General features: G+C 39.3%; 1 protein-coding gene across 2 annotated transcripts in view; it reads right to left on the bottom strand.

Annotated features, from left to right (window-relative positions):
- Positions 1-27297, bottom strand: part of MYRIP (myosin VIIA and Rab interacting protein) — a 189312-nt gene extending 162015 nt beyond the window's left edge. For both annotated transcript variants that reach the window (XM_031553972.1, XM_031553971.1), the window contains exon 1: positions 27150-27297. In XM_031553972.1, coding sequence (XP_031409832.1) covers positions 27150-27259 — 110 coding nt within the window. In that variant the 5' untranslated portion in view covers positions 27260-27297. The remainder of the gene's footprint in view (positions 1-27149) is intronic.
- Between the last annotated feature and the right edge of the window lie 381 nt (positions 27298-27678).

Here is a 27678-nt window from a genome sequence, read left to right on the forward strand (position 1 = left end):
AAAAAAAGCAGCAACAGAACAAAACAAGCAAACAAAAAACCCAGAATGAAACAGTTGGGCCTTTGACACAATCACATCAATCTATAATTCCTACCATGGAGAGTGAGAAGTCATTAGAAAAACCAAGTATAAAAGCAAGAACATCTGCATCCAAATAAATGCTTGTCTTTTGTCTGAGCTACAATGCTATAAGCAATTTATATGATTATTTGATGAATGGCAGCTTCCCCAACTTGGCTATTTGAGCAGCTGATGAAGCAGTAAAGATGAAAAGGGAAGACATGCTTTTCAACACATGGGTTTTTCTTCAGAATATTCTGATTTTTATAACTGTGTCTCATGGTTTAATTAATAGTCCTTCTTCCTACAGACTTCACTTTCTTTTTACCATTGACAATCTTAGCTGCACTGCCAATTCAACCAGAGTAAGGACTCTGACAGAGGAGATCCTTTTCATTTGCTCTTATAAACAAACCATTTCCTCCCTAACTACGTACCCTAGCTCACAGTATAAATGTGAAACAGAGAACAAAAAAGTCTGTATTCATGTTTTTTTTATGACAATAAGGATTTAAAGGAGCATGTATTTATCTTTATTACAGTTGTTCGTTTTCTAAACTGAAAAGTTTTATTTCTCAGACTAGAAAATATTCCACACCTTTGATCAAACCTAACAACCTTTCCTATGCATTTATTACTACTACAATAAAGATGAGAAACCTATAGCATTAGAAAAGCATTAGAAAAATAGTGAAAAGTGGATGTGGTACCGATTTTCACATTGGCACAAGTGGTTTCTGATTTGCTCTCTCTTCCTTTGCTACTATATTGTCAATTTCCTTACATTTTTAATTACCTCGTCCTCAAATGAAGGAAGCACTCTTGATTTCTTCTGATGTGAACTCCAGAGCAAAAATTTTTTAACTGTGCTGCAATTATACGACTCTTCAGTAGTGCCCCCTTCTTAATCTTAAGTATTACTAGCTTTGCTGACTCCCTGGCAACTTGTTTCTTCTTCTTATGTATCAGAATACAGAGAGAATTTGAGTTTTCTGTTTTCTTTGGTGGACATGGTTTTCAATTTTTGAAGGATGCCTTCAATTTTAGTTTGGTTGGTTAGCTGGAGTCTTTTCAGTCTTCTTCCTTTACCTGGTGGGACATTTACTCAAGTCTACAGTTTACTCAAGTCTTTCACCTTGCATCCAAACACTTCCCTTTTTAGCTGTTCCTCTCTCTTTTGTAAATTAAAGTAACTTTTTGTCATTCAAAACACTAACACACAAGACAAAGGTAAGACAAGGGAGTACAACAGTACCATCACCTCTTCTGATGAAATGTTTTTTGCAGATAAAAAGAGGCCTTTCTATTCTACAGCTATCCTGATTCAGTCTCCAGCAAGGGATGGTAGTGTGATAGCTAGTAAATAAACAAACAGAAATCAGCCATGCTTAAATCAATGACATAGCTAACATTATACAACTTGCTTAGTGTTACTGCCAAGTGCAAGTTAAGCATAATTCTGTGTTCATTATACAACAATATCAGGACTACATATGGACTTAACAATGCCAAGTGTTTCTCTGCTTAATTAAGAAGAATTAGAAGAAATTTCAAGCATCAATTTTCCTTTCAAAAGCATATTATACCGTGTTTCTCAACAGCTTAATTTGGTAAGTCATCCTCTCAAAAGCCTGGAAAACTTTTATATTATTGCAAATTGGGAATCACTCTATGGAAAAAAAAATAATCAAGCATGCAAACCAAACATATAGGTTTGCAAACAGTAGGCTTGGTACTGTTCTGCTAAATTAGGTAAAACACAGATCACAGAATGTCTTCGGTTGGAAGGAACCTTAAAGACTATCAATCCTCAAACCCCGACCATGGGCAGGGTTGCCACCCAGCAGGTCAGGCTGTCCAGGGCCCCATCCGACCCATCCTCGAGCACCTCTAGGGATGGGGCATCCAAAACTTCTCCAGGCAGTCTGTTGCAATGCCTCGCCATGCTCTGAGTAAAGATGATCCGAGTTCCTGTGAGTAAAGAACACCTACGCTCTTAAGAGAATTCTTTGATTTCACATTGAAGAAATAGTGTAAAATGGCTCAATGACCATTTTCTACACCTTAAATCTTTATCTGCGTGTTAAATGTTTGGCACTATGTACATACTGATGTTTTTTCAATTCACTGTTTTGAAGTACCATATATGTATCAAAACTCCAAGCTTATATTTATTCACCCTTATCACTGCTTCATCTTCAGTGATCTGCAGGGTTCAGACATAAACTTCATCCCGATACTTATCCCAATACTTATCTGGCACAAATGCTTCTGTTAAATCATAACAGACCAAGCTCCCAGCAAACAGTTCCTCTGACATTATCAGAACTGAACTTCTTTTCTGCCATCAAAAAATGCACAGCCTAGAAAATGAAAACAAAATAAAAAACCAAAACCACAACAATAAGCAACCAAAAAAAGCCCCACCAAACAGACGCACAAGTGCAGTTGGTTAGCAAGACCAACAATAAACTCCAAAGTAGTTTATTTTCATTTTCTTTAGATACCAGGCAATAGTATCTCAAAATGACTTTCTGCCAGTTAGGTTTGTTTTAGTGACCATCCACATTCTGTGAAAATTGATTATATGCAGTTGAAGAAAATTGGAAGCTAGGAATCAACAAATGAAAAAAAAACTGAAATGGCAAATGAGCTTCAATTAAAAAAAAGATGTACAGATCAACTTGCCTACGTTAGAGTAACATATATCTAATGTCTCTTAAATTCTGTTCCATATAAATAAAAATGTAATTGCTGACACCAAATTAATTAGGCCTAAAAGTAGATTAATACTTAGATTAATACTTTGAATCAAGTGAGCATTTTTAACAGCCTGCTGCTGTGAAGAGGATTGTATTGTCATGTGCAGAGAATTATGTCATCATGCTGGATAAGATCAGGAACAGACGAATTTACAACCAACACTGACCCTATCTGCTGTTAGCATTCAGTTAGTTCTCGAGTTTTACTTTGTCTCTTCTTCTCGAAGCATATTTATGACCAGAGGTTGCTTCAGAAACAGAGCACCACTGTTTTAGTCTGCATATTATCAAAACTTAAATGTAAAAACTTTAGAAAACTGGAAAAATGCTGTAAAGTATCGAGGACTGCCTGTCTTGCCCCACACCTTCCTCCCCACCACCTGTTACTCAGTACATTTTTCTTTAAAACAAAGTCCTCACAAAAAAAGGAGCAAACAGAGGTTCGGCAGCTTTTCCTCAGTCATTTTCATGTGCACTGGCACACGTTGCCCAGACAGGCTGTGGAATCTTCTCCTCAGAAATCTTCAAGAGCTGCATGGATGTGAGCCTGGGCATCCTGCTGGTGCAGGGGCTGGACCATGTCGTTCCAGAGGGCCTTTCAACCATTCTGTTACTCAGTGAATATCAACTGAGTGAGAAGTACCAATACAATTTCTCTTTTCAGAATAAACTGCAGGCTAAATTGCACAAACTTCAAATTTCAGTTATCTTAAATGCCGAGGTGTAGCTCTCAGCAATGCAATGTTCTTTAGAACCTGGCTCAAAACATAAAAGATTGGGAAAATTCTGAAAAACTAACAATATTAGATCAATATTCTTAAAAGGATGAAGTTATGGTTTGGAATTTGTTTTAGCAGTAGTAGGTCAACAAATCTCCCATTTCCTACTGTGTTTTGATATCAAATAATAAGCATAATAGTTAATAAACCTCCAGCAGGGTTAATGAACAAGGTAATATCAATGGAATATGAAATTCTCATCAGGTAATTGTTACCCATTGTAAAATAGAGAACAAAAAGAGGCAGACATCCACTCAAAACTAAAGAGTGTACAAAGACCAGGTTGCTTTCAAAATGAGAGTCTACGCAGACAGGACCAGCACAAAAACAAAGCTACAATATGGTACTCTAATGCGTCTAAACCAGTAATTCTAATGCATCAGTTTTCATATTGAACTGCATCTTTATGAAGGCTATCCATCTCAATTCTGCAGTTTTGAGTATTATGATTCCCTCCTCTGTAAATTTAAGAAGTTAAATATTGACTTTTTTTTATGGAATGAAAACCTGGAAACAAATATACACAGGCATTCACAATCAAAGCTTTTGGAGCAGTCACACAACTCCAGGTTTAGAGGAAGGCTTCACGTGAAGTTAACGAGTTCAGTACAATCACCCAGAACATGTTCCTTATGGTCGAACTCATCAGCTCTAGCATACAACTCAATTTGTACAAGATACACTATTCTACAGGTGCTATCTGTATATAATGGCCAAGATTTATAAGAAAAAAAAATTCTGAAGTCTCAGATTTTGCATTTACTGATCCATCTCTTGTGAGCCAGTGTCATACATCAGACCTGTAGCACAGGCACTGTGTGTTTTCAACTCTCAGGAAAAGAATAAGAGCTAGGGACACTTTATACTTCCCTGAATCAATCTCTTAATAAGGCAGGACTAGGGAGTATCTCTGGCTTCATTTATTGAGTATAATGCATGGAAAAGATGATGATGAGAAAATTGCTCCCAATGATGAAATTCATTTTTACTCCCAATTAAATACAAATGAAAGTTTCACTGAAAGAAGTAGCACTGCAAAATGTTATGCTTGCACAGTTAAACAAGTATCAGGAAATACATGAATTCATATAGAAAGTGTCAAATTAATACTACATTAGGAGTCTGCTTTTCATTACAGTATCTCGTGCTGTGGCTTCAACACACTCCGGAGACCTCCCACATATTTAGAGTTATCCTGACCTTCCTGGTATTTTTAACTTCCGATACTTCCATTGTGAAGCTTTCTTTACTTTCCATACTGTTCTCAGGAGTTATTGCTATCAGAAGCCTGAATTCCAGCAAAAGACCAAAGTCTATTAAAGAGTAGAGCAATATATAAACACTGGCTATCAGTATTACTCATAAGTGAAGTGTTTCCAATACTCATTAGTTTAAAAAGATAGTTAAGCCTGAACTAAAGATCTCCTTCAAGGACCTGAGAAGGAAACTTGTCCTCTCAAGTTGGTTAATCGCCTCACGCTGCCTTCACTTAACTTTCTGGATGCCTCCCACAATCTGGAAGGTGGAAGAACAAAAGATACTTTCTATTGTGGACGGGCTCTAGTTAAATAAATAAGTAAATAAATAATAGCTAGAAACAAAGAGAAAACCTGCAATAAGAGAGTTATTGTTCATGACCAGTGCCCCAGGAACATGAAGAACCTGCACCTCATAAATGAGTATTTTTCTATGTTATCTGAAGAGAATTATCTTTAATAAAACCAATCTAGCCTTTACAAATAATACAAGTCAGCTTCAGACAGACCAAAAGAACAGCTACTCACTGAAAAATTACTTCTAGGAGGGGGAAGAAAAAAAAAGTGCACTCTTACTCAAGAGATCTGCTTCCTGATAATACTTTCAGTCAAAAGGATATCCATTCACTCATAAATTTAAAAACGGACAAAAAAAAGAAACAATTTATTCTTTCTTGTCATGCCTGTGCTGCTAAGAAGTAGCACGAGGCACAGCACACTGCTTTTGCTGCCAAAGCTATTCTTCACTCAGAAGGCTCGGAATGGTGCAGGCCCCACCAACCACTTCAGTGAGTCCCACGTACATGGCAAGAGAGCTTCTGTGGGACACTGCACTCAAATGGGCCTCAAGCTGGGTATTGCTGTACCACACAAGCAACTGGTCAAGGATGCTGTGAATCAAGACAGAAAGAATCAAAGAAGCATAGAAACAGCTAGGTTTCGTTTAAGCTGTACGAGTAGCTTTAGCCACTACCATGGCAAGAAGTTCAACACTTGGAACCCACTCAGCACAAAAGGTGGCTGGAAGTGACTCCTCCAGTAACTGCCTTGGGAAGCACACCACAAACTGGGCTGTTGTTGAGAAGGTTAAGGAATCTCACATCGTCAAAACACTTGTTACTCTTGTGGCCTTTATGCAACAAGGCTGAAGTTCTTAAAAAAGTGTCAGATAACAGTTCTACTGGATGTGTTCAAAGGTTGAATGTCCATCAAATAAATTACTGTACCTCTGCCTGCTGTGAATTACCATAGGGCTCACTTTAATTTACTAGAAAGCCTTCAAATTATTTTGATATCCTTGCTATCCTTTAAAGCATTTCCCAAACATTTTGTTAAAATAAAAGGTTCAAAGTTTGCTACAGAGCAAATTCAAAACTCATGTCCTCCATCCATTGGTCAGCTCTCTGAGTTGTAATTATTTCTCAGAGGTACTTATACCAGAGCATTGAACCTGTTCCAAGCAGATTTTAAAGGAACAACCTATATACTTACGGACAGTCCGTCACTCCTAATATATCTGTTCTGAAAACAAGACCTGGATGCTTCAAGTTCACAGACATCAGTGAAGCACTACATGTCAAACCCAGAGAACACTGTATTTGAAAGCTGTTAGCTGGGGGTGGAGGCTGTCAAACATCAATGATAAGTCAGTCCTGAAAGTGTCAAGATTTTAATCAATACTTCGCAGAAAACAATGCTGGAACCCAGTTGGAAGTGAACTTGTGCCAGAAACTAACTTCAAACCTTAGAAACACAACATGAAAAACATAACATACCAAACAGAAGCACAGAGAACGTGAAATTAAAATACATTTTACAAGCACTTACACATATTACTTCCATTTCAAAAAGAATACCACAATCAGTATGTGGTAAAGGGCAAGTTCAATGTAGTGACAGCTTAGAATCACAGAATCATTAAGGTTGGAAAAGATTTCTAGGATCATCTAGTCCAACCATCCACCTACCACCAATATTGTCCATTAAACCATATTCCAAAATACCGCATCTACCCTTTCCTTAAGAACCTGCAGGTACCTCCACCACTTCCCTAGGCATCTTGTTCCAGTGCCTCACCACTCTTTTGGAGAAGGATATTATGAAGAATTTCAACCTGAACCTCCTCTGGTGCAACTTGAGGCTACAACCTCTTGTCCTATCGCTGTTAACTGGCAGAAGAAGCCAACCCCCACCTCACCACAAATTCCTTTCAAGTCACTGAAGAGAGCAATAAGGAACCCCCAAGCTTCCTCCTCACCAGACTGAACAATCCCAGTTCCCTCAGCTGTTCCTCCTAAGACTTGTGCTCCAGACTCTTCACAGCTTCACTGCCCTTCTCTGGACACGCTCCAGGGCCTTGATGTCACTCTCGTAGTGAATGGCCCAAAACTGAACACAGCATTAGAGATGCAGCCTCACCAGAGCTGAGTATAGGTGGACAATCACCTCCCTGCTCCTGCTGGTCATGCTACTGACACAAGTCAGGACGTCACTGACCTTCCCGGCCACCTGGACACACAGTTTGCTTGTGTTCAGCTGACTGTTGACTAGCACACCCCCAGACCGTTTTCCTCCATATAGCTTTCCAGGCACTCTACCCCAAGCCTGTAGTGTTACCTGGGGTTGTTGTGACCAAAAAACAGGACCTGTCACTTGATCTTGTTAAGCTCCATCCCAGTGGCCTGAACGGTTTGAAGTTTACCCTGCAGAAATCCAAGGCAGCAGATATGCTGACCAAAACAACTTCAGTTGTGTAAAGTGTGATAAAAGCACTTTATGAAGATCAGAGGCACACATACACAGAAACACCCCCAAAAGATGTAACACTTTCAAATTTTAGACTTCTTTACAACATAATGAAACTGATCATGCATTATATAGTTTCCAATCAGCATTTTCCTTATTTTTTTTTCACAAGACAGCATGTTGATGCAGTAAATGTTAAAACAAGAAAAAAAACCTTCAATACAGAGATTTTTGAGTGAGAGAGGATACAAGAAGTTATCATGATAGCAAAATAGGATAGAACTAAAGCAGGTAGAAAAACAGAGATAAAAAATTTCAGTTGAAGTCAGTTGCAGCAGCACACCTGATCCCCCTCAAAAAAAAAAAAAAAACAACACCTAAACAAGAAAAAAAAAAAACAACACAAAAAACCCTCACACTGTTTTAGGATTATAATCCCAATTTTTTGTCTCATTTTCTAACTGTTAGCACCTGTGTTAAGTGTGCCAAAGCTAGACACAGGATGTTCCAGAGGAATACATTTGTATGCACCATGAACCTCGCTTGCCTTGTTTTTCCCTTCTGCAGTCTTAACACAGCCAAACTTACTTGTCATTCTTTGCCCATTATCTCAAAGAAATGGTTCTGGCTTGAAAATTTCTCTCTTTCTGCCAGATGCCTCCATTGAAACATTTTTTTTAAGCTGAGTATTCCTAATTTGGAGGGTGGCAATCCACACAAAAAACACTCGCGTTCATATAATAAAAATAGAAATAGAGCTGACAGTTGATTGACACATATTTATTTAATGCATAAAGAAAAATCCAAAGTTCAAAAGCATTGTGCCCACTGTTTTAACACAAGAACAGCATTGGCCAAGGCAGGAACAATAATTATCTCGTAGCTTTAAGAAGGGTCCACACAGGATTAAAGCTGACTAATCACCCACGGGTGCACAGTTCCAGAGAGTTCATACCTGCAAATTCCAGCTTTATTAATGCTACAAACAGCAAACAGAAGAACAAACCTCTGTTAAAGCAGACACACAAGCTTATTTCAAAAAAAAGCCAGTGTTCTAACTCAAATCCATGAAGCTAAAAAAACAATCCCAGGAAGGCTGAGGCTTCAGTCCTGGTCACCGTACCCTGTTAATCCTTGCTAAGCAGAGGTCTCTGCCTTGCACAGTCTTTGTATACCCAGAATTGTGGTGCTTTCCTCAGGTCAAGCATGCACTCAGCTAAGTTTATTAGACTAGTCTATTAGAAAAGGATCAGTGTTATTGCCCAGGGTGCTTAAACTGGTTCCCAGTCTCTTCTCAGAATCACAGAATCATAGGGGTTGGGAGGAACCTTTGGAAATCATCTAGTACAACACCCTGCTCAAGCAGATTCTCTACAGTAGGTTATACAAAAAAGCATCCAGGTGGCTACTGAATATCTCCAAAGAAGGTGACTCCACAACTGCTCTGGGCAGCCTGTTCTCTGTCACGCTCAGAGTAAAGAAGTTCTTCCTCATGTTCATGTGAAATTTCTTATGTTACAGCTTGTGCCCATTGTGCTTTTTCTGTCACTAGGCACCACCGAAAAGAGCCTGGCCCCATCCACTTGACTCCTGCTGATCAGATATTTAAAAGCATTGATAGGATCCCTCTCAGTCTTCTCTCCTCCGGGCTGAACAGTGCCAGGTCTCTCATCCGTTCCACATATAAGAGATGCTTCAGGCCCTCAATCACCTTTGAGGCCCTCCACTGGACTGCTTCTAGGAGATCTCTGTCTTTTTTGAACTGGGAAGCCCAGAACTGGGGACAGTATTCTAAACATGGCCTCACAATGGAAGAGCAGGCGGGGAGGATCACCTCCCTCAATCTGCTGACCATGCTCCCTTTAATGTGCTGTGGGATACCTTTGGCCTTCTTGGCCACAAGGGCACACTGCTGGCTCGTGGCCAACCTCTTGCCCACCAGGACACCCAGGTCCTTCTCTACAGAGCTCCTTTCCAGCAGGTCAGCCCCTAACTTGTACTGATGCATGTAGTTATTTGTCCCCAGGTCCTGGTCCCCGGGATACTACGCTTGCCCTTGTTGAACCTTATAATAAAGGTTAATAATATAGGGTTCCTCTCTGCTCAACTCTCCAGCCTGCGCAGGTCTCAGTGAACAGCAGCACAGCCTTCTGCTGTGTCAGCTACTCCTTTCAAATTCGCATCACCAACGAATTTGCTCATTCTACTGCCCATCCAGATCACTGATGAATATGCTAAACAAGATCACACAAAATACCAATCCCTGGGGAACAGTGCTAGCTGCTATAGGGCTCCAACTGCACTGCACCACTGAGTTTCACTCATCTAACCTATGCTTCCTGAGCTTACCTATGAGGATGCTGTGAGACACTGCGTCAAAAGCCTTGCTGAAGTCAAGATAGACAGCATTCACTGTTCTCCCTTAATCTACCCTGCCAGTCATGACATCTTGGAAGGCTATCAGGTTGGTCAAGCATGATTTCTCCTTGGTGAATCCACGTTTACTACCCCAATAACATTTTCTTCCACTTGCACCCTTGCTTGCCCAGATAACATTCCTGTACTTCTTCCAAGTGACTAGACCCTTTTTCCACATTTCACTAACTTCCTTATTCCATTTCAGTTTCTCTGTTAGCTCCTTGCTCACTCATGAAGGTCTTCTGCCACCTTCTCCTCAATCTACTACAGTCTTGTCCTGTTTCAAATTCCTGTATAAATGGTCAGTAACTAGCTGGGAGACCTCCAGTTCAGAGGTTCAGTTCAGAGCCAGACTGGGCTTCACAGCGTGACTGATGTGCTGTTAGTTTCAGAGCGTGCCTAAGACACTCAAAAGTAAACCAGTTCCTCTGCCTCAGATGCCCCTCAGGCAGAGTAAAATTAAAGCCATGCTGGATTGGCACAAGATACATGAAAGTGAAGAGGACAGCCAACTTCACACTGAAATGAAACACTTTTTTTAGGCTGTATCACAGAGCTGTCCTTGGGCTACAGTAGGAAAGGTACATCTAGCTCTTAGTCAGGCTCAGCATCTTTCTGCTCCTTCAGTCATGTCAAAAAGCACCACAAAGAAAGCTGTAAAACCACAAGCAGGTAGGAGAGGTAGACAAACCCAGAGATAGGGAAGAATGAGACATACGTAGTACACATGACTTTTCTGAAGAATTTTTGAGTATCTGAAGATGTGAGGTCAAAGCAGCACTGCTGTAGTAACAGACAGAAATTGAAATAAAAGGAATTACACTGACATCTCTGAAGTGTGCAAATTGTCTTTATCTTGTGAAATACTGTACCGTGGTAACCACAAAACTCTCCTAGAAAAATCTTTTACAGGAATAGGTGTTGTAAAAAAATCTGGCTTAAAAAAGAGCAGTTGCAGGGAATGTTACACAGCTGTGATTAAGCCCATTGTCCCAAAACAACGCATCCTTGAAATTCCCTCTGACGAATGCCTCTGTCACCTCTGGTCCCACAAGCACTATTAAACCTGTTACAGGGGATTTTACAAACCTTAAGTAACACAGAGAGATTGACCTGTGCACCAGGCTGCTGTAACATACTTACTAGCTTAACATACTGGACACAATTTATCATCACATTACTTTGATTTTACCTCATGACAAGTCCACCAAACTAAAATGACATTCCTAATACGCTGTAGAGGTCAGACCCTTTAGTTAAAGGAGTGGTCTACAGCTGTCAGATTTAATTGTGCTGAAGCAATCAACAGAAATTTGCATATGCTGCTTGCAAAAATAAACATTTTTAAAAACATCAGCCTTGGTTTAGTGTCTACATTCTTAACAACAAAGTTCCCTTTTAGCAAATCAGAAGTCAGTTGTTTAAAACTGTGACACACTGTAGCTTTCATAGGAACAAGATAACACAATGGGAAATCTGCACTATATTTTCATATTCTGCGTATTTTTGAAAGATGAAATACAAATTCCTAAGACACAAAGTCCTACTTATCATAGACCAATAACACACACCTCCAAGGGACAAGTAATACAGGTTTTACACACATAGTAGAGAATGCTACTTATGAATTAAGGAAAAGATAAATAACTCAGAAAACAAATAAAAGGAACTCTGTACCTATCACTTTAATCAAAGGCCTTTGAGAAACTGTTCACTGGAGAACAAGCAGCAGCTTCAATACCTGGGCTGACGAGACTGCATGACTGAACTTCTTTTAATATATCTATGGGGAAACATTACAGAAGCAAGTGGCTCTCAGTTGTAAGGCCAATTTTTCCATGTACTTTGTACATGTTCCTGACAGGACTGTATCTACACTGGAGCACACTGAGAGGCACAACATGTCTGCCTGACTACAGAAACAACACAGTCACATCCGTACTGCTCCACAAGGACAGATACACTGCTTTCAGCCTTGAGACTGTATGTCAGCTTGGTAGGGCCTAGTGCTACTTACTGACTTCAGGCTTGGCTGCCTTCAGTGCCTACAGCAGGTATTCTCCCAAACAAAAGCTACAAACAAAAGTATACTGATGCACTTACAGAATACCACCTACATCTTCCACTCATTGCAACCGCAACTTAATCTGCAAAGAAAACCAAAAGCTTTGAAAGAAAGGCCTCTCTTCCGCAAGTGGTCTCAACATCACATCGCTGATGAGAACAGGCGAGAGGTTCTCCTATCTCTTCATTATGACAAACTATTTTCTCAAATTCTTTATCACTATTTGTTGAGTGTTGAGGGTTAAAGAAACAATGCCAGACCAGCTGGCACAAACTACAGGAAGACATGTTTGACTGAACAGAGCTGTGATTTCCTTCTGGAACAGCATTTTGGATTGGAGATTGGTTGCTCTCCTCTTCCTGTCAGGATGGAAAATTGACCATGGCAATGCTTCAAGAGCATTCAAGTGGATGCCTTTGCACTGCCAGAGCAGTAAGAGGATTTTAACTACCTTTTGCAGAGCTGTAAACCATTTCTTTATATAAGCAGATAAACTTTAAAAGTCCATTTGCTGGTGACGATAAAGACTTCAGTCATCTAAAGTTGCTTTCCTTTTCACATGAGCAATAAAGCTGTTACAATATTAACCCCTAGACAGGTAAGAACCCCTGCATCTATCTATAGGGGACAACTACACAGAACATTGAAATGCTGCCTCAGTGTCAGATGTCAATACGATTATACTGCATTGCTATGTTCAGTAAGTAAATAACAAGCACTTTGTCCTTTGGGTACAGGTATACTCCAGATGTATAAATACTACATTTGTCCATAGTAGGAATATAGGAAGCTTCCAACTCAAACAGCAGAGAAGGAAGTAATGTCATCCTTGCGCATCTAGGAGAGAGTGGGAGGAAAAAGGAAGGAGGAGTAGTGCACTCTTTGGTCTACAAAAATAAGACCTCCAAAAACATCGCTTTCTCTTACTATATCTTTCAAAAATTTGATTTTTATAGGCTATATTTAATCATAAAATAAACCTATATGATGAAATGAGAAATTCCCACAGTTAACAGAGACACTCTAAACTCAAACAAGTTAGTAGTTGCGATTTTCATTACAAAAACATTGCAAATTGTATAGATATTTTATTGTGGACATAATATTACCAATCACAGTCAAAAGTCAGTGTTCAGAAATACAAAAAGCAGAAGCCACATTTTGCATATTTGCTTACCAAACTCTCAGGATGAGTTCACAAACAGAAAACACGAAGCCAAAGTATTTATAGTACAATCTGTAATGTCAGATGGGTCTGTCTTCTTTGTTCATTTGTTGGCTACTAGCACAAAGATGAACATCAGCAGGCAAAATCCTTCCAAGCTTACTTCACTTGAACAACTTCACAACAGAAGCTAATGACAGATTCTGCATCAACACTATTGTAAACCAGGCTAAAATAGGGAAAAAACTGAGTACTGCCCACCATATGCATTCAATCCATTATTATTAGCCTTCAATTGACAATTAAAAATAGATGAGCAATCCAGTGTAATTCCAAATTTCTCCAACTACTAAAGATGCAAGTCGCTAATTAACGCTAAACACTTAGACATGGTTGGTTTCATTTTAGCTACCAGACACAGAAAACTGTATTTGATTTGTATTTAAGTCAGGGAAAACAAAAACAAAGTCAACTGTAACAACGAGCTCAAATAAAACATTCAGTATGCCTAAAATGTGAAAATTCCAGCATTACAGATGTGTTTGTGGGATGATGGCTTTAAAAATGCTAACTTGAACTGAAACAAGTCTCCACTGTTTTACTTATTTTAAGCCGCAGACTCTCTCCTAGTCACACTTGTTTGATGAAGATCAGTATGTAACTTGTTATCCCTCAGAAGCCCCGAAGACAACAACACTGCTAGATTGAAACACAGATGGTTTTATTACTTCTTGTGCAATATCTTTAAAAAAAAAAAAATCTTATTACAATCATACAACCCTACCAGCAATGAAAAGGCTGTGCAGGCAATACTTCCCATCTCTCCAAGGCTACAGGGACTTTAAGAGAGCAGTAAGGCATGAAATTAGAAGACCTCCATTCAACTTTCACAGCAATGGTCTAGTTTGTAAAGTTGGCATTAAGGGGACAGGGAACACATTTGGTAAAAGAACACCAAGAAACAGTAACTTCACATAAGCACTTTTACAATTTACACTTTTTGAAGCAGGAGAACACTAAAGGATCCCCTTTAGCTAAATATGATCATACTTGCTGCAACTTGCTAATTCTCATTCACAGGCTTTTAAGCTACCTTCCTCTTTTCCCAAGACAAGGACACTCAGGAATTTGGGATTGTATCTTAGCCCCTTACGTAGGAACTTCAAGACTCCACCTTATATTATTTATGCAGACACAACAACTCACATCAGTGAGGTAAATACACATTTTCTCCTCCCTCTCCATGCCTAATGAGCCAAAGAAGCAGCAAGATACCAGAGGTACAGCGACAAGTTTCGTGCATCAGATTGCTCCCCTGCCTAAAAAGTAAATTCCTACAGCCCCTGTTCTGTGTGCCAGCGGCAACTGGGTTTTGGTTTTCAGGAAACATCAATCAGTTCTGCATTTCACGATGGCTGCTCACCATACGAGTATCTTTGCAGAGTGGCACTGTGCTAGGCTCCCCTTCCAGGGAGTTCGTGGGATAATTCTACTAGATTTCACAAAAACATGTGAGTAAATTGGTAACCTGCCATACTGTTCTTGCCATGGAACCAATCTGCTTTTTATTAACCTACCATCAGTGCTAAGTACAAGCTTTGTTTAAAAATAACGATTACGCTGCCCTTCCTGAGATCAGCAATGGAAACAGTAATGACATAACCAAATGTTCTGTAATGAACCACAATGCGGTTTATTATGGCCACAGAAATAGATTATTTATTGTCTCACACTCCAGAACTGCAATAATGTGCAATCTTTTGAGTATTTCGTTACAAATTAAAGCAAACCTTAAATACAATTTCAAGGAAAGATATTCGGTATGATTACCTAAATTCGTCAATAAATAATAGCTTACATACCAGATAGGAAAATGAGCACCTGATGTACTTTAAACTTTTTGCAAAGCAACAAAATGCTTGAAAATGAAAGGAGTTGAAAAAGACAGACGACTCTTACAGCGTGTATATTCATGTATGTATCAGGAGGCAAATCTATTCAGTGTTTGAATCAAATGAAAAAACCTCCTCCAAATTCTTCTCTAGAGAAATAAGTTCCTTAAAAACAAGCCTTCCAAAGCATTAGTGACATACACCACAATACCTTTATTTTGAAAGCTACTTACATAACCCCATGCAATCAAAGATGATAGGCAAATCATCCCAGTATGATTCTCTGTTTCAGGCTTATTTTTAACTCAGCTTTCTAATTTAGGTTATTCTCTCCACTGCAGAGAAATCTTAAATGGAAGTAATGGTGGAAATGAACCAATAATGTCTATTATGCAGCCAAAGGGTTTATTATTAACACAGAAAAAGGCTGTCCTCCATCTCTACCAAGTCAGTACAGCTCATTAGAAGGCACAGTGCAAATAACGTGGGCCCTTCTTAAATAGCATTCAAGATTACAATATAGTTTTTGAACTATACTACAACTATTAAGGGATATCAAGGAATCAAAGGTGTTATTTAATCATCGCTTTATTAAATTCCACATGTTTTCAGGGAAGACCACAATCTTCACCAGTAATAGAGGACCAGAATTAATCTGTCCCCTACGTAAATTACTCAAGAGGCCTGGGAAGTTATTATGTCTTCAAACTTCCTTCAGCATTCCTAAGTCCAAAAAACAAGTTATAATCGTAACTGAGCTTAACACAAGGTATTTGATGTTTTACTCAGGAAATGGCAACGATAAAATCTAACTTCTGTTAATCCATGATATATTTTCTAGTCACAACTTAATTGTGAAGGATCTGTTTTCTCAAGACTGGTGGCACACACAGTGATACAGCGCTTACGATTTCTGTCACCTCGTTGCTAACCACTTCACAAAAGTTCATTTCCATTAGCATCTCTAAGACAAGCTGTTTCAGTCTGGTTCACTATACATTCAGCATCTACCATGTTTAGTGTGAGATATGCCCAGATTGCCAAAATGCAAAGACTTAAACACCGATGTATCCTGGCAGTCATAGTGCCCCATTATTTGGTTTTTACTATTCAGAAAGACAAAGTACATCCTGATTTGTAACACTCTACACTATCTACTGTTAGCTAAAATGAAAGCATTTGCTTGAGTGACCAAAAACTCCAAAGACTAAAGAGGTGTTTTATCCATGCAAAGCCAACTGAGCTAGATTCATAAATCATATCAGGAGCAAACAAGCCATGAAAACATAAGCAAGAAAAAAAAATATCAGGCTCTGATTTGACTGGATAATAGCGCTTTCTGTGATATTTTTTTCTTCCTCCTTCTCCTTCTCTCCTTTCCTAATCTCCCTTGTCTCAGATAACCCCTATCACCATTACAAAGTGTTGTAAATTGCTGAGGCAAACAAATCAAAGGAAAATCCCACCACACTGAGCAAGTTAAATGCAAACACATCAAAGATGTACCTGCCATGTTCTGTAAAACCTCTGAAGTTACTCTTTGCAGCAATCAGCAAATACTGGGATTACAAGACTCTTTTCCCACTGAATCAAAAGAAGCATCACAGTTGCTTCCAGAATACCTGACTGTTCACACACACTACAGCAATGTATTGCTGCTTTACTAAGATTAGCATTAACTACTGCAGCGTGAGGAGTAACTGATGCTACAACACCAATTCCTGCAATACCAGGACAAGGCATTTAAGATCATCATTTCTGCTCAAAGTGATGATATCAGCCACGCTCCCCTGCTGCAACGTTGCTTCCTCTGCCAATTGATTCGGAGGCAGTGCTGAGGAATTCCCTGCCAAATAGTCTCTGAAAAAACAGCATAACAGCTGAGCCCCAGGAGCTCCAGTTCCTATTCCCAGCAGAAGTCATTGCTGCCTCTGAGGTGCACCTTATTTATACCACAGCTACAGCACACCTGGCACTGGGGAGAATTTTCAGACCACTCACACAGTCAGAAAGTGCCAATGCCAATAGCTTAACCAGGGACAGGTGGGTCAAAACACAGCCCTCCTGTGAAGGATATTTCTCTTGAGAAGCGAAGCTGAGTTCTACGTTGATTAAAGGAGCTTCTGCATCTTTTTACATTACCAGCTTCGCCGCAGTGCCTGAACTGCTTCCCCAGTTGATTAAAGACAAATGAAATTTGAGAGAACTGCTGTCCAGATGAATGCATGAATGCTTTCAGAGCCTCATAGACTGCGGTAAGGACGAGAGTAGTATTTTGTTTGATTTGAAAGAACAATTATTCTCTCCTGCGCTAACATGTCTTCTGTCTTCATTTTTATTCAGAATGCAACAGGATAAAAATAACAGTCTGCAAATAAATTAAGAGTTTGTCAAATATGAATTTAAAGACTCTGCCCTCTTAGACTCACTAAGAACATTAAGAGGACATTTTCCAGCAATTCAATGGACAACTAACTTACTCTAAGCCAAGAAAATCTTTGTTGCAGCCAGCTGACAGGCCTGCCACCCAAAAGATAGCCTTTCAATCTGTTCTAGACACACAAATAGTAATTCAATCTAGTTGTCCAGTCTCCCTGAAATCGGGCCACTTGAGAGACTCCAAGCTTAGTGTCCAGATCTCCAGTTTTATCTCTCCAAAATGAAAAGTTGGGCCCATGTTCATGGAACACAAGGATAGGCATGCTTAACTTGCAATAAATCTCTTACTCCCAAGGCCGTCCTCCAGTTCTTACCTGTTCTGGCACTCTGAAGCCAGCATGGTTGTGCTGATTCAGTAGAGTTGCATAGAACACCAGAAGTGACATTTTAAAAGGTAAAAGAAATGAATGTCCAAATGATGGAAGGAAAAACAATGGTCAGGATACGGTACTGTCCCTGCTGAGCACAGATAGTCCACCAGTCCTGGACTGACATGCAGATTGCTTAAGAGTTCCTTTTCAAACTTAAATCCACTCTCCGTTTCACACTGACTCATCACCTATCATTGAAGAAAGCTGCTCATTGGCCAATTAGATTTATGTCCGCACCACAGAACAGTTCACAAGAGACTGAATGACATGACAAGTTCACACTACTTTTAATTAATGAGGAAGTAAGTTTATACTTAATCATCTAGATGAAGAAGACTGAAATACAAACCTATGTTCCACTCAGACTAACTGCTGGTACCTGTAATATCAGAGCAGTCAAATCAATTGACAATATTTACAAATGATACATTATGGAATTTAGATGTCTTCATCAATGACAGTACTACTCAGATTACAGCCTCCTATCTAAAAGGAGATGTTATGTATCTGTCATACAGGTTATTTGTCTATAATCCATTAAAATCAAGTTTTTAAGAGATATTACAGCTAATACCTTTCCATCAACCGAAGCAACACCACTTCCAAAGACAGTTCCAATCCAGCATGATTTCTTAAGATACTAATCCTGTTGTAAACCAGCTTTACAGAGATTCATATATTTTTCTTCATGAAATTTGGACAGAAGTCAAGAGTGAAAACATAAAATAATTTTAAAGTTTGGTAAGTACCACAGAATGAAAAAGAAAGCACGTTTACACTCGTCTGCGTTCAGGAAAACTTTACATGAGGGCTGCTCCAAAAGTAATGGCTCCTGTTTTATTACATTGGCTCATACTGTTGGAGGAAGATGTTAGTGGTATGGTAGTAGAGACTGAATCTTCCCATCAATATTCCATTACATGTTGTTGTCATGTGACAGATGGAAGCAGAGGAGCAGTCTGACAGAATGCTGTCTGACATGAAAGTACAGATGAAGCAAAGATGTGGAACTGAATTTCTCCATGCAGGAAAAATGGCACCCACTGACATCGATCAGCACTTGCTGAATGTTTAAGGAGACCAAACAGTGGGTGTGGATACCAGTGAGTGGTGCGTTTCAGCAGTGGCAACACTGACTGGAAAGACAAATTATGTTCCAGACAGCCATGGAGATTTTTACAAGCATGGCCTCCTGTTCATTGCTAGTGAAAACACATAGCAAATAGTGGTGACTGTGTTGAAAAAACAGTCTTTAGCTCAGAACTTGCCCTGTCAAATAGCGCCATTGTGCTCTTTGTACCTGTTGTAGTTTCCATGGAAGTAAACAGGAGGCATTACTTTTGGAGCAACCTACACACAAGTCATAACTAACATCAGAGTAAAAGAATTAAACCAATAAAGCAAGAGAAGAATACACTGACAAACAAGAATTCGCTCCAATCAAAAATAAAGGAACAGGCTGCTACAGTCTTCCCTGGGGTAAAGCTCAAAGACTTTCGCTAACCTCAGACACAGAGTCAAATACACACCAGCTTCAAACGTGGGCACCAGTAACTCAACAAGGTTACCTCATGTTCAAGTACAATGAGAAGGATCACTCTCTAATAACTGCCCACATTCATACTACTACTCTGACGTAAACATGAAGCTCCTTACCTTACCCCGCAATCATGATAAGTAAGGTAGAAGCACATACTGAGGTAGTACCCATTATGACAGTGATTTGGGAAATGTTAATTGTTGTACCATTGTCTGTTGAGGCAGCGACTGATGTTAGCATGTTTCAAATATTACAAATGCACAAGATATACGTGTTAGTTTATATTTACTTTCTAAAATTATTTTCATAAAGGTAACAAAAGTCAACCTATTTTATTCCATGTGCAACCAACAAGAGCACCCACAGTTAGAAAGCATGTTCAAAAGACACTTCTGAAGCAATATTTTGAAAGTGTTAACAAAGTGTTTTGACATCTTTGTAGTTCTCCCACACATGTAAATCCCATTATCATTTGGCTGAAAATATTCAGCAGTTTCATTTAGAAAGAAAAATGCTGAGCTCTCTCCAATATACCCCTTACTCTGGTTAAGTCTGTTTTCCTCCCAAGGTTATCTGGCAGTTCTTTGAACTCAGAAAATGAACATGCTCATAAATACCAAAAATTGAACTTGCCTCTAGACAAACGTTGTGACATTTCTAGAAAGAAAGTAGTTCACAATTTCCAACAGCTCTGAATTCAGCGGGCAATGGAGAGTGCAAACTCAAGAGGTCTATAACACTCATTCTCATGTCCAAAACAGGTTCCAGAAATTGATGGCATTCAGAGAGACTGAAATACACCATCCTAAAAGCCTGTAAGACATGTGAATTCCTTTTCCCTGTTTCAACTCATGGACATTTGCACATTCTTCCCATGAATTAGCACTCAGGTTGGATATTAGGAAAAACAATTTCTCCAAAAGAGTGGTCAGGCACCAGCATAAGCTGCCAAGGGAAGTTGTGGAGTCACAGCAGGAAGTCGTCAAGAAACACGTGGATGTGGTACTGAGGAACATGCTTTTGTGGGCAATGTTGATGGTGGTGGACACTTGGACTAGATGATCTTAGAGGTCATTTCCAAACTTAATAATCACATGATTAGCACTAATAAAGAGATTTCCAATAAATTAATATTGAGTAACATATATAATAAAATTAGTATCTACTTTCTTCTTCAGAAGGAAAAAAAAGACTGAAGCACTTCCCATGCAAAGCACACAAAACAAACAGCATTTTCAGCAACTATTTTCACTGCGATTCCTGTACAGACAGAAATCCACACTCAAGAGCATCTCTGCCTCCTGCTGCAGGGCTACTCAGGTGAGATATTACTCTAACAAGTCACGTTTAACAGCTTAGACTCCTCATACAGAAGACATCTGAGATTAAATATTGATTTTACATTATAGCTATTCATTATCACTAGACACGCACACTCCTTTTAGTGAAGCTATGGCCGTTAATTTGACTACTCATAACCTGTGATGAAGGCCAAATTACCACAAAAAGCATGCAATAATTTTACATCCCAGCAACCTCACGGTGCCTTCTTTATTAAATGCATGCCCACATATCCTTTCAGTTCAGCACAGACTACACAAATTTCTCTCAGACTCGCTGGAATGTTTTCCTTTTCACACTTCTTCATAAACAAGTATTAATTGACGCTTGGTTCATCAGCGTTCTCACCCAGTTAAGGCTGCATTGTAACCACACTTAGAAGCCCACTGCTGCACCAGTACCATGGAGTGTTAGCACAGAGAGCGTGGGGCAAACCTCAGAAAGAGCAGATGCAGACTCCAAACCAAACGCCGCAGCACTGCACACGAATAGCTGCGTTGCACCACTGCTGAGGCACCTATTTCTTTGCATAACTTCAAGCACAGCACTTATTTGGCAGCAAACAGCATACTCGGATCAATGTTTCTGGAAATTAATGACAAGCAACAGTTTCTAAATGCATTTGAAAGTGCATCCTTACTGATTTTGGAGCCAAGGTTACCATTAGCTACTTGGCTTTTGTTCAGAATTCATCTAGGTCACTAGATGAATATTTTTTCCTAAGTAACTTAGCCTGAACCAAGAATACTGTTGAAGGATTTCTGTTAAAATATGAAGCATCACTGTTTAGAGAGGGCTACAAAATAACAGCACAGAGTAACCAGTAACAGATGAAATAATTGACAACCCAACACTGACATTCTATGTTAGCTAAGAAATAGATTTCTTTCCACCCTGAAGCATTTACACAGTAAAATCAGTGATAATTAGAAACAAGATTAAGAGCAAGACAGCTTTGTTAACAAACCCTTAAAGTGGTACCATCCCATTTAACGTCTTAAACACGATAACATTAAGTTGCAGCTACAGTTCTGATGAATCAATCATTAATAGCACTCAAAAATAAATTTAGACAGATGGGTACAAAGCTTATGACATCTTAGCACAGCACTGCATTGGAGAAGTATGCAGCTGTGTTAACATGAGAATACCAAAGAACACCCTCTCTCAGAAGAGTAAGTCACTCCAAGCTTTTTCTTTTTAAACCATGGGGAAGAGAAATTAAGTGTCAGTACAGCTCATAAATGAGCGCTAACCATTTTTCTTAGTGCTGTGTGTGGCCTTGTCCCCAGAGCCAATGAGCAGAAAGTGGTATATCACAGCCTCACTCTGCAGATCCCTCGAGGGGTTAATTTGCAGGCACAGGAAGCAGAACTGTGCCTACCTGCTAGAAGATAGCAAAGCAATGGACAGAAGCCTCCTCGTGGTCTCCCCAGGCTGTTCCGGAGGAAAGGGAGGCAGACTGATCTTAGGAAAATACTTTGAAGAAGGCATTGATCGGAATTTCACACACTGAAATTCTGGAGCCTGTGGAGGAAACCAATCTTCCTGACCAGGAAAACTGCTTTAAAACAGCTCTGTTTGAACTGGAGGAGAGGTGGGAAGAAGGATAGCTTTATTTTGTTTTATTCAGGTATTTAAGACATCTGCCACAGGAAGGGAAGAAGAAGAACTGATAAGCAGAATCAACAGATAGCTACCCAAATGTCTGCTTGGTGTCTTGCCAGTTTGATATGACTCATACAGACAACATTCTATTAACAGAGGTTGCAAGGAGTTTTATATTTTATCCACTACAAGACCCATGACACATACTGTGCATACACGTAAGCCTACAGTAATCTCACAAGAAATAGAATCCCAACTGGTTTCTCAATATGGCCAGGTATGAGAACTTGCTTCTTAGGAAGCCTCTTCACAAGTCTAATGTGTGCTCCAAGGAACTGCAAAGTGAAAGGAACAGAAGGATGAAAACAGGCAAAAAACAACTCTTAATTTTAAATTCTTAATCTTGTTCTACACAAGGCTCTATTTTAATTCCTCACCGAATTTCTGAATGTGAGAAAATAGCAACAATGAGAATGTAGGAGGCCCTCTGGTGAGCACATGTATTAATATTTTCTACAAAAAAGCAAGCAAGCCAACCAATGCTGATGATTTGATTGTGAATCAGTGAAGTTCATCTTTACCACAGCTGAAAATGCAACTGCATAAGTGAAGACAGCAAAGCTAATCTTTCCCAGCTAGCTAAAAAATACACTGTATCAGGCAAACCATGCAGATGTTCTCAGCCTGTGGATAACAGATAACTCGCAACACTTCCCTAATGCTTTTCCAGTCACTCCACGCAAGTATATTAAGTGAATAACACCTTGTGATGACGTGCCCGCATGGTACCAGAAGGTCAGTAATTTTTCCTCATAAATCCATTGTCCCAGGTGATTAACAGCAACGGTTTAAATAAGACAAAACCATGTCCCCACCACCACAGAAATGCTTTTCAAACCGGTCCAGTGCAAGTTTCCAAGGCTAATCACAAAACTACCACCACACAAATGACTTACTCAGCATTCAGTACAGTGATGGCCAGTGGTTATAGGAACACAACTTATGTGGCTTAGGTAACAGCTTTCTAAAAGCAAAGCAGCTACTGACAGAAAAGTCCTTGCTCAGCACCCAGAGGTTCCTGCCTCACTGAACCTCTCCTATGCCTGTCCCTTTCCCACCCCTCTGCCTTTTCTCATTTTACACCTGTTTCGAATATTAAATTCAGTATTAGTGCAGCTGACCTTCAATCAGTCTGCATGGACTACTGTTTTCATAAGCAGGTTGGGAACACCCATCATTTTTCCTTCTGGTAAAATGATAATCTCACTTCATATTTAAAACTTACCCAATCTTACTTGCTTCACAGAAGTCCTAATCTGAAACAACTGGACTAGCACATTTAAAACAAATATAACACAACCTGTTAAAAAAAAAAAAAAAACAAATGAGGGATGTATTTCATGACAGGGGAGAGAACCATGACACACTTCCATGATCCGGAAGACTGAATACACTGGCAGTAAATGGCAACAAATGAAAGGTGGCAATCTCTTTTACACATCTATTTGTGCAAAGAGGCCTATCTCACAAATAAACACTCAGCCTTACAGACCCTTGTAAGCTCTCCTCTGCTGTCTCTGTTAAAAAAAGCAAAGTGCAGATATAATACAGAAATTATAAAGAGCCAGACATGAGAAATTCAAACCTCAGAGAACAGTCCAATCTTCCCCTTGACTGACACACTGCAGGAACGCAAAGCATGAAATTAAAGACTAAAAACAGATTGGCCATGAGAAAACAAACCAGTAGTGTGTCCAGTAAGTTTACCCTCAGAGGAATCTCCAGTAACTAATATCCCAATAGCCAACAGACAGCCTGCGTAGTTTTCTATAACAGAGGTGAAGTGCACAAGGCTGTACCATCACAGCCCAATGCTGAGAGTACTTGCCAAGCAATTCAACCTAATCATCTTCCTATTTATTCCAGACCTTCCTTGTTTGCCTGCGTCAACTGCTTCACAGAAAACTAAGACTGCCTATTTAGAAGTCAGAGCTGTAATTTTAGCCTAAATGGCTCTGAATGATTATAACAACACTGGAATAAATAAAAATATAACACTACTGCCAAAGAACAGAACCAACACAATCAAAATAGAAAGATTATGGGTGAACAAACAAGAAAGAACAGTAAATATTACTAATCTGATATCAGACGGAGCCATAGCAAAAAAAAAAAAAGAAAAAGAAACTGCACTGATAGGAAGCAGCAAAGCATGACAAATCAACCACACTAATCGCTAGCTATTTATATGCAGTTATCTTATTGTTATCTTACTATTTTTACCCAACTGATTTTTCACAAAACATACAAGAGCCTGTCTGATAACACCAGCACTAAGTGGGAAGAAAGATATAAATTTGAGAACTGCTGCTAAAATTCCTCACTGCAGAGAGACTCAACACAGCTTTGCAGAAAAAAAAATAAAAATGCAGATGATCAGTATGGATGTGTTACATTTCACTTTAGTATTTACATAGCACTCATGTAAAATATGACAAAACCATATTACTGGGAAGAGAACAGTATGCACACAAGTTCTACTCTAAAATATTAAAAAATAAAATAAAATAGTAAGGGCCTTTGACTCCCCCCAGACATCCTTAAATTGGTGGCTTGTAATGTTACAACCCTTCTCAAAAGATATATCAAGTCAAATTTTGCCAGCAGTTGAACTGCTATCTATTGTTTAAGGTCACACATTTGATTTGAAACGGACCTATAGAACTATCCAGACAAAAATATAGAACTTTTCTCCACACACTCGTTATGCCATTTTTGTTCAGAGAAATTTGTGAAACTAATTTAACATGCAACCAATTGCAATTCTGTAAATAACACTGGTATATTAGCTCTGAAACAGGCAGTAAAGTGTTATTACCTTAAGAACATCCCTCAGGAGCTAAGACAAACTTCAGTTCTAGTAGCATTTTACTGAAGTTTTCATCTCAGGCTAGAAGAGTAAAATCTTTCTGATCAGTTTTCCGTGGGCACCCAACATCATCTTTGCCTTCCTCCTCTTCTTGCTATAAGATCTAGTTGTACAAAACAGGCAACGTGCCCAGAACTTGCTAACTGCAGAGTGCTTATCTGGTAGAATAAACCCAGCCACACAAATGAGTCAGAGAAAGCCCCTCTATCCACCCTTCCTAAGCTCTGTCTATAACCCTTCCTGGCTTTGTTGTGAAGGGTAACCAAAAAATGATCAGTACAACCCATGTAAAAAAAGATAAACACTTCTGTGTACCATCCTCATCTAGACCTTTTTCCCCTGCAGAAGAACAAGCAAGAACTTGCATTGCATGCAAAAAATGAATGAGGCCTATGCTGCAAGTCTTCTTTCTTGTTCCTGATGTTCCAAGTAGTTTCAGAAAATATTAACAGAAAATACGTGACAAAGGAAGTACTCTGCTCAGCTCCCCACTGCACTTAAATATGAAACTAGGTGCACTTCGGCTCTGCTGACTTCAGCTTGGTGCCAAATGATAAAGAAACATAACTGTGATAGTAGTGGTGTAAGGGAATGCACATTTGCTAACTATAAATAGGGACTTCAGACAATCCCGGGTGGGGAAAAGAAAGTGTTTAAAGGAAGTATTAAAAAAATAAGAATTCAAGGAAGTATTACTGAAGCTACAAGAAAAGTAGTGCATTTATTAATTCATGCCTCTGCCATTAGTCCTCCTTGTCACATACAGAAGCCCCTGGGCTGAGAAAGCTACCTCGCAACTAGTCTCATTTGCTTTATTCGGGGTTGTTTCTGCTTGCAATCATTTTTTTTGTCAGTAACCTGAACACAAAGCTTCTCAACACAGTGGATAATGTGTCACTGCTTACTCTGGGGAAAGAGATGGGTAAAGCTTCTTCATCTTCAGATCTCAGCATGTAGACAATGTATGTGAATAAAGGACAGAGAACTATAACTGTAACTAGAACTTTAACTATAGAAAACAATTAATTTTCTTAACACAAACAGAAGTTGATGGTCACATTAAAGGCAACCACTACTTAGACATACAGAGATTAAGAGACTATTCCTGTGGATTAGGCCTGGACAGACTAAAGACATCAACAAATTACTATGCAATAACTGGATCAATGCAAAGAAGCTAGGATGTTTACTGCCCCTGTGAAGGAATGATTATTAACCACAGAACACCACAAAATTGCACAGACATGGTCATCTCCACTCTTCCTTTCTTTGCAAACAGGAGTGGCAAGTAGTCAGGAGGAGTAATGTGTGTGGAGTGTATTGAATGGGTCTGTGTGAGCTTTGTCTGAGGTGCCCCTGGTTCCCCCACAGTCAGATATCTTTGAGGACGAAGTTGTGCCATGCCCACTCAGAACAAAGGGGATGAGCTTTATGAGGCTGTGAGCATCTTGGTTGAAATTTAATAGTATATAGACTGCTCCAAGCTATTGCTCACCGATTGGTTCAGCAACTTCCCAGGTAAATATTGGTGTAGTAGCTTAACTCTGCTATTTCTGGCAGTCAAACAGCTGTTAGATAGAGCACAACTAAGCCTTTTGTTTTTTTCCCCCCACAGAAGTTACATCCTTAACAACTACAGGTCAAACTACAAGATATCAGCCCAGTTATTCAAAGTATACCCAGACAACAAACCAAAGCATCTTTGTTTTTCAGCTTCCCAAAAACCAGCATGTAGTGATCCAAAAATACCAATGTTTTCAACAGTGTTTTTAATCTTACCTCAGCCTTTCTTCTTCTTTCTTACGAAGGCTGAAATCTCGCTGAACCACCTGAAGCACATGCTCTGCTTCTTCATCAGTCAAGCCAGAAAGATCCAGTTTTCTGCCCATCGTACACTCTGTCCTGGATACTAACAACTATGAAGGAATACCTGAAATCAGAAACAGTAAAAAAATATATATAAATAAATAAAAATAAAATACATTGAAAGAACTGGTACTTATCCCCACGAGCTGAAATCACATCTCTTCAACAAAGAGAAAACAGCTATCATCAATATTGGAGAAGAAAATGATTCACTGCAAAATTTTTAAAGTTACACACGTTGAAAGCAATTGCCTTCAGTTTTAAGAAGAAATGCAAAAGGTAAGTATTTGTGGTATTAAGTGTTGAGGGAAGACTGCAATGTTGTCCTCCACAAGAAATGCATTAAAACTACTGAACTGAAATGAGATTGAAGAATTTCTTAAGATTTTATGCTAGCGGTTTGCAAAATGCAACCTCTGAGACTGTGCATGAACCAAGAACT

Source organism: Meleagris gallopavo, chromosome 6 (assembly GCF_000146605.3).
Source record: "Meleagris gallopavo isolate NT-WF06-2002-E0010 breed Aviagen turkey brand Nicholas breeding stock chromosome 6, Turkey_5.1, whole genome shotgun sequence".
Taxonomy (NCBI): Eukaryota; Metazoa; Chordata; class Aves; order Galliformes; family Phasianidae; genus Meleagris; species Meleagris gallopavo.